The 8,847-nt window shown below is 40.5% G+C and overlaps 1 protein-coding gene across 3 annotated transcripts in view; it reads right to left on the bottom strand.

Moving 5' to 3' along the window:
- Positions 1-513: 513 nt before the first annotated feature.
- Positions 514-8,847, bottom strand: part of LOC106571257 (probable E3 ubiquitin-protein ligase RNF144A-A) — a 50,968-nt gene continuing 42,634 nt past the window's right edge. For all 3 annotated transcript variants that reach the window (XM_014144079.2, XM_045695613.1, XM_045695612.1), the window contains 3 exons: positions 8,147-8,294; positions 5,876-5,965; positions 514-3,792 (listed from right to left, as the gene is read on the bottom strand). In XM_014144079.2, coding sequence (XP_013999554.1) covers positions 3,661-3,792; positions 5,876-5,965; positions 8,147-8,294 — 370 coding nt within the window. In that variant the 3' untranslated portion in view covers positions 514-3,660. The remainder of the gene's footprint in view (positions 3,793-5,875; positions 5,966-8,146; positions 8,295-8,847) is intronic.

Here is an 8,847-nt window from a genome sequence, read left to right as displayed (position 1 = left end):
TTCCTTTCCCTTTGCAGTTCTTTGTTTTCATTTCAACAACTTTCTACTTGTGATGTGCAAGACGCCTTGCACAAGATTGGTGTGTATAACAAATTGATTGATGATGTGCTTAATCCTTTCTTGCTGCAGCTTTCTGTTCCTTTTTTACTTTACAATTATTTCTGGTACCATCCCCAGAGTCTGAAAGGAGGCCCATATACTCTCCCTGCTATTCTGTTTATTATCTATCCTGATTGCCTAGTCACTTTCACCCCTACCTACATATTATACCTGGTACCCTTGCACATTGACTCGTTACCGGTACTCCTTGTATATAGCCTCGTTAATGTTATTATATTGTATTACTATTTACCTTTTTTATTTAGCAATTTAATTTCTTTTTTTAAACTCTGCATTGTTGGGAAATGGCTCGTAAGTAAGCATTTCACGGTAAAGTCTACACCTGTTGCATTCGGCACGTGACAGGTAAAATTTTATTTCATTCACTCAAAGCACATAACCAAGAATACCTGCTAACAGAACAAGCTAAATGTGCTTTTTTATTTAAAGTATGTGGTGTTACAAACAAATGTACAGTATGTAAACATCTGAACAGGAACTTAAATGGATATTTCTGGGTTTTGGCAATGCTAACTAGCATTAGCGCAATGACTGGAAGTCTATGGTATCAGCTAGCATGCATGGCGTTAAGGCTAGATAGCAACATCCTTCAAACTGCACGCAGAGACATAAAAATGCTATTCCCGAGTTTATCTGACTCTGGGGAAGTAGATGAAGGGCCTCATTGCCAAAATCCCGAAGTATCCCTTTAACATAACAGAACTCATGTGCAGAAATGCTACAGTAACAAAGCTGTTCTTCATACAGTTTAAATAGAATTAGTTGAGTGCAATGCAATATTCTTTAAACATAAAACCCCCTAAATACAACAAAATGAAGAAGTTAAAATGTAAGTGAACACACACTACAAGTGGTCCTGACCTAGACATCTTAAAGGATAATTTTGGCTACATTTGACTCCAAAAACTTGACCACCAATTATAAATAAGCCTATTAGCCTGTTCCCCCCTAACACACACAAACCTAATTTCTCAGATAAGTCTCCTAAGCTGTATTGGCCCAATTGCTGCTATAAAACTGGACCAGGATGTGTTGAGCCCATATTTGGAGTCTGACTCAATTGGTCAGGTTTTGTGACAGAATACCGTGAAATGATCAATTAAGCAGTACATTTAAAAATTCTAAATCATATCATGGAAATATATCCATATTAATCTCGTCCACTTGCGGCTCTCGCTCTGTCGTAGCACCTGAACCTGGGGACAAGGTTATATCCATGTACAAAAAACAATGTGATAGAATACTTTTACACTTTTAAAACCCAGAATGTACACCATTGTCATTGTCACAGAATTCTTTAAAGTAAAGCTACTATTCTGATATTTTTCTATCTACAAAAATACAACACGCAAGCAATGAAGTCTTTCTAAACATAATTGGTGTGGAGAGCAACAGGAGAATGCTAGTAGTACATGTGACAAATTGTAGGATAAATAACAGTAGTGTTCAGAATTGTACAATATCATATAAGAGCATTTTGGTAAAAAGGGAGTGTCACACTCATATCAAAGTATATTTGAAAGGCATTTTGTGGCACCTTGGCTACCTCAACTCATCTGCATTGTCTAATATAAGATGGTTAGTTTAACTCATTAAAGGGTAAAGGGGTTTCACTGCTAGTGTAATGGCTGTTGTAGAGAGGGGACCAAAGCGCAGCGTGATAAGTGCTCATGGTTTTATTCCACTATGAAACACTTGAACAAAATAACAAAACAAAAACAAGCCAACCGTTCTGTCCGCTACAGAAAACTAAACAGAAAACAACTACCCACAAACACAGGTGGGAAAAGGCTGCCTAAGTATGATTCCTAATCAGAGACAACGATAGACAGCTGCCTCTGATTAGGAACCATACTCGGCCCAAAACAAAGAAATACAAAACATAGAATGCCCACCCCACACCCTGACCTAACAGAAAAGAGAAATAAACCGTCTCTCTCAGGTCAGGGCGTGACAGCTAGTAAATATAACAGATGGAGGTTGAGCTGCTACAGAATGGGTTATTTGGTTGGACATTAGCACTTGTGACCAGGGTTGGGGTCAATTCCTTTTCATTGTCAATTCAAGAAGTAAATTGAAATTCCAATTCCAAATATTTCTCATAAAGAAGCAATGAGGAAAATTGAAATTGGAATTTCAGTTATCTTCCTGAATTGATTTAACTGAAATGGAATCGACTCCAACCCTGCTTGCTACGTCTGGGTGGGTTGTACTGTTTATTCCACTGTGTTGATAGAAATACTGAAAGATCAATGTTATACCATTCACTCTTGATTTTAGCAAATTATTCTATGGTAAATAGTTGCAAAGGAAGTTTGCACATTTACACAGATTTTTCTTCAGGAGAATGGGCAGTAAATTCAAGATGGTGGTAAAGTTGACTCCTTATAATCTGAGTAGATTATACAACATCCTCAAGTATATAGTAGACATGCATCCTGTAGGTTATGTTGAACAATAGTCTCATCTTTTATCTGACAAATCTTTCCCAGCAAGTCTATAATAGAAAACAAAACGTTCCAAATATATTTGAGGGACGTTGTGAATCCTCAGAGATTTACATGATACAAACTGATAATCTGAAATGGTTTTCTCTGATGAGATCCTCAGAGATTTACATGATACAAACAGATAATCTGAAATGGTTTTCTCTGATGAGATCCTCAGAGATTTACATGATACAAACAGATAATCTGAAATGGTTTTCTCTGATGAGATCCTCAGAGATTTACATGATACAAACAGATAATCTGAAATGGTTTTCTCTGATGAGATCCTCAGAGATTTACATGATACAAACAGATAATCTGAAAAGGTTTTCTCTGATGAGATCCTTGATATTGTTTATGTTCTTATACAAAGCTCAAGAGCTGAAGAGGGAGAACCGGTTGGTAAGTAAATAATCCAAATTACATCCTATTCCCTAAATAGTGCACTACTTTTAACCAGAGCCTTATGGGTCCTGGTCAGAAATAGTGCACTGTATAGGGAATATGTTGTCACTTGGGACACAGAATCTACCCTTATAGGAGACTTCCACATTCTGTGGCTGATAGCCAAGGCTACTCCCTCCAAATATACCTACATTTTATTTGCAGTCCCCCAAACAAGCACCAAGACAGTTGTACAAATAACCTTAACCTTGAACCTGACACACATAGACAGAACTATAACCACCAATCCCAGATTGACCTCTGAAGCAACAACCAACCCAGCCCAACATTGGTTCTGTTCTCTGTTCTCCTCGCCTCTGCAGGCCCAGGCCTTCTTAACACATCACATCAAAACCACACTGTTCAGAGTGTCCCCTCAACCCAATTTGCTGGCTCCGCCCAAAGTCAATGTTCCTCATCCACTTGCACTGCGCTGCCCCAGCGACAAACCCATCCATCCCTAAGAGTCCTCTGGGCCGGTGGGCGGGATTAAAACACTGTAAGGAGTGGCTGACTAACCAAACACCAAACACCCTGTCCATCAACAGGCCTGGTGCCCCTGTCTGTCAGGTGAGCTGACATGACCCTGTGTCCAGGGCGGGGTTGGTTAGGTAGGCAGAGGATCGTCATCTCCTTTACTGCATTTACACTTGCAGCACAGAACAAAGGGTGTGGCTAGGAGGAGGAAGGGAGAGGCCACCAGTAGGAGCAGACCGAAGCCAGCGAATATCCCCACCACCTGGAGAGAGAAAGAAAGCGAGAGTGAGAGAGAGAGAGAGAGAGAAGCACTAGCAAGAGAGAGAGAGAGAGAGAGGCACTAGTGAGAGAGAGAGACAGAGCGAGAGAGAGAGCAAGAGAGAGTGAGAGAGCAATAGAGAGCCACTAGCGAGAAAGAGAGAGAGCGAGACAGAGCGAGAGAGAAAGAGCAAGAGCGAGAGAGAGCAAGTGGAAGTGAATGATTTTACCACATACACACATTAACAATCAACCAATTGTATCTAAGCCCTTTTTACGTCACCAGTTGTAACATGGGATTCATGAGGTGCTTGTTTTAACCCAGACATCACATAGACACCGGAGGGAAGTGATGTACAGTAGTACAATGATGCATCAACACAACATTATTCAATCTTTCACTTGCCCATGCAGTGGTACACTGAAAATCCACAAGGTGGCAGTAGTTCCTCAAACATAAATCTACATTGTGACAGACAGGATAGGCAAACATACACTGTTTCTGATAGTGGAGGCTTCTTAGGGGAGGAAGGCTCATAATAATGGCTGGAACGGAGTGAATAGAATGACATCAAACACATGGAAACCATGTGTTTAATGTATTTGATATCATTCCACCAATTCCGCTCCAGCCAATACCACGAGCCCCCCAACTAAGGTGCCACCAACCTCTTGTGGTTTCTGACACTGAATATGCAGATATATACATTACTTAGTGTCCATGATGATAAACAGTCATCAGGCAACATGCTGTTATAAAAATCATTGTGTTGGTAGTGTTAAGTGTTGAGTCTAATGGGATAAGAGCTTTCAACTTTTAAATATTGATGAAGCAGTTAGGCGTTAAACCTACATAAGACCTACAGAGGAACTAGTGTGGCCAGACACATTCAAACACTTATCAAATCATATTTTTACAATTGTTGTCCATATGTTGTCTTAGACCTCCTCCTAGACCTCCTTCCACGGTGGCAGCATGAAAACAAGGACCTTGTTTGGAAGTTTACATACACCTTAGCCAAATACATTTAAACTCAGTTTTTCACAATTCCTGACATTTAATCCTAGTAAAAATTGTCTTAGGTCAGTTAGGATCACCACTTTATTTTAAGAACGTGAAATGTCAGAATAATAGCAGAAATAATATTTATTTCAGCTTGTATTTCTTTCATCACATTCCCAGTGGGTCAGAAGTTTACATACACTCAATTAGTATTTGGTAGCATTGCCTTTAAATTGTTTAACTTGGGTCTAACGTTTCGATTAGCCCTCCACAAGCTTCCCACAATAAGTTGGGTGAATTTTTGGCCCATTCCTCCTGATAGAGCTGGTGTAACTGATAGTCTGTCTTTTTTTATGGAGGTTTTGGAGCAGTGGCTTCTTCCTTGGTGAGCGGCATTTCAGGTTATGTCGAATAAAGGACTCGTTTTACTGTGGGTACTGTGATTCCTCCAGCATCTTCACAAGGTCCTTTGCTGTTGTTCTGGGATTGATTTGCACTTTTCGCACTAAAGTACGTTCATCTGTAGGAGACAGAGCACGTCTCCTTCCTGAGCGGTATGACGGCTACGTGGTCCCATGGTGTTTATACTTGCGTACTATTGTTTGTACAGATGAACGTGGTACATTCAGGCGTTCGGAAATTGCTCCCAATTTTTTTCTGAGGTCTTGGCTGATTTCTTTTGATTTTCCCATGATGTCAAGCAAAGAGGTACTGAGTTTGAAGGTAGGCCTTGAAATACATCCACAGGTACACCTCCAATTGACTCAAATTATGTCAATTAGCCTATCAGAAGCTTCTAAAGCCATGACATAATTTTCTGGAATTTTCCAAGCTGTTTAAAAGTCAACTTAGTGTATGTCAACTTCTGACCCACTGGAATTGTGATAGTGATATTAAGTGAAATAATCGGTCTGTAAACAATTGTTGGAAGAATGTATGTAAACTTCCGACTTCAACTGTAGATACTGCTGCCACAGCTAACCTGTGTGATTGACTGGGTTCAAACCCGGAACTCCAGCATGCCAGACAATTGTTATCCCGCTGAGCTAAAGCCAACTAATGCCTAGTTTTTACAATACAGTACCTGTGTCCGGTGCCAGATCACTGAAGCTCTGGAGTGGCCCAGTTTGTTTCTGCACGGCCCTTTATCGTAGTGGATCAGGAGGAAGTCGTCCTGGAGAGAGAGAAAGAATCACTATCAGGGTTAAAGCCTGGATTAAATGTTTTAAAAGTCAGGGTTAAATGTGGGGGAAGGTCCACTAGAAAAATGGGCAATGGCCGAGATCATATGTACGTTTTGATAAGACACACTAAGATTACATTTGTTTTGGTATTTTCTGTTCAAATTGTTATCTATTGAATTATACATTCAGAATTCACCGATAAATTGACCCACGTGGAATTCTAAAAGCAAAGAAACCATAAATGACATGGTAATTGCCTAAATACAATTATTTCCATGACAGAATGAGAAAATTCACCTGAAAGCTTTTGGACATCAGAGCAATGTTGATGGAATCCTATCTGAGTCAGAAACAGATACTCATGTGATATGTAAGATATAAAAAACCTTAACTATAATAAGTAACTATTGGAATCAAGACTTAAAAATAACTGATATTGGCACAAGATGAAGGGAGTATTGGAAAATAATGAACAAAATTACAATTAATAAAAATCTATGCTTAATCCAGTATAAACTGAAAGAGACAAAATTCACAAATTCTACAGCACAATGGCAGAGTCATGTCTTAAGTGTAAAACTAACAATGATTGAATAATGAATGCCTTCTGGGAGTGCTATAAAGACAAAAAAATTGAGTTAGAATGCTGGCTGTCAGAAGTTTTACAATGTACATTTATTTTTAATCTGTCTATCTGTATATTTCAAGGCACGGCATATGGAGGTGTGGTGCGATACCCAATGGGTTGGACAATATTGAAGAAGCTATTACTTAAATACTGTAAGTCAAATGATACCCCAACGTTAAGAGAATGTACAAATCTAATGCTTTATTATTTCAATATAACTGGCTACAGACGGAAACAACATAACAAATATTTTAAGTCATATGGGGCAAATTCTTACAAGCATTGAAAACAACAATATATGTGGATACATTGGGAGCATGTGTGTCCAAGCGTGATGTCATTCATTTTTATTGAAAATAATGTATAGAAATGTTAAGTTGTCTATTGTTTTTGCTATGTACGTTTTTGTTTATTGTAAAAACAGCAACAAAAAAGTTATTTTCCTCCAGAACAGCCTGAATTCTTTTGGGCATGGATTCTACAAGGTGTGGCGTTCCAACGTTGCCCAATTGGTATCAAGGGACCTAATGTGTGCCAGGAAAACATTCCCCACACCATTACACCACCGCCACCATTACACCACCACCACCAGCCTGTACTGTTGACACCAGGCAGGATGGGGCCATGGACTCATGCTGCTTACGCCAAATCTTGAATCTGCCTTCAGCATGACGCAACAGGAACTGGGATTCGTCGAGCCAGGCGATGTTTTTCCACTCCTCAATTGTCTAATGTTGGTTATCGCATGCCCACTGGAGCTGCTTCTTCTTGTGTTTAGCTGATAGGAGTGGAACCCGATGTGGTCGTCTGCTGCAATAGCCCATCCGTGACAAGGACCGGCGAGTTATGCATTCCCAGATGCCATTCTGCACACCACTGTTGTAATGCACTGTTATTTGCCTGTTTGTCTTTCAACCTCTCATCAATAAGCTGTTTTTGCCCACAGGACTGCTGCTGACTGGATGTTTTTTGTTTGTCGGACTATTCTCTGTAAACCTTAGACAGTGTTGTGCGTGAAAATCCCAGGAGGCCATCCGTTTCTGAGATACTGGAAGCGGCGCACCGGGCACCGACAGTCATACCACGCTCAAAGTCGTTTTTGAGCGTGGTATGACTGTTTTGCACATTCTAACGTTCAATCGAACAGTAACTGGATGCCTGTCTGCCTGCTTTATATAGCAAACCAAGGTCACGTGACTCACTGTAGGAGCAAACTATTTTTGTGAATGGGTTGGTGTGTACCTAATAAACTGTGGCAGTGGCATCACGTGTTTTACAAGCTCTGGTCACTGTGTGCAGGTTCCACACAATTCAATAGAACACTACTAAGTATTAGAGTATTAGACTGTATCTCTATGGCAGGCCCAGGCAGTAGCAGCAGAAGGTTGTGTGTGTGTGTGTGTGTGTGTGTGTGTGTGTGTGTGTGTGTGTGTGTGTGTGTGTGTGTGTGTGTGTGTGTGTGTGTGTGTGTGTGTGTGTGTGTGTGTGTGTGTGTGTGTGTGTGTGTGTGTGTGTGTGTTCAGTGCTTATGGCTTCTACTCACGTCCAGAGACTCCAGGCAGTACCAGCAGAAGGCGTGCTTACAGTTCTTGCACATCATCTGAGCACAGCCCTCGTCCCTCTCGATGTACACCTTACACTTGGGACAGCACTTGATGGGCGCGTCGTCATCGTCGCTCTTGTAGAAGGAACTGGAAGACAATAATCATCAGGGGACAGGACATATATAGACCAGTACACACTGCACTGTCAAGGATAATAAGAGTGATACTAACAGCTAAACATCACTCTGTCATTGACTCTGTATTGGGCCGTGTTGTGTTCTTATTGTCTGTGATCTCATTGGACACATTGAAATAGAACCTTACCATCTTACAAAGTTTCAAAATGGTTCCTTCCTACTGAATCCTACCCTGGTCCCTACTGAACCCTACCCTGGTCCCTACTGAACCCTACCCTGGTCCCTACCAAACCCTACCCTGATCCAGGGTACAGTAGGCGAGTAGTAGTAGTAGTAGTAGTAGTAGTAGTAGTAGTAGTAGTAGTAGTAGTAGTAGTACATGTGTTGCAGTAGTAGTAGTAGGTGTCGTAGTAGTGGTAGTAAAAGTAGGTGTTTTGTAGTAGTAGTGGTAGGTGTGTTGTGGTAGTAATGGTAGTAGTAGTAGTAGTAAATGTGTTGTAGTAGTAGTAGTACTAGTAGTAGCAATAGTAGAAGTAGTAGCAGTAGTAGTGATAGTAGTAGTA

Source organism: Salmo salar, chromosome ssa15, assembly GCF_905237065.1.
Source record: "Salmo salar chromosome ssa15, Ssal_v3.1, whole genome shotgun sequence".
Lineage (NCBI taxonomy): Eukaryota > Metazoa > Chordata > Actinopteri > Salmoniformes > Salmonidae > Salmo > Salmo salar.
Note: the sequence above shows the minus strand (reverse complement) of the source record. Positions and strands in the feature narration are given on the sequence as shown.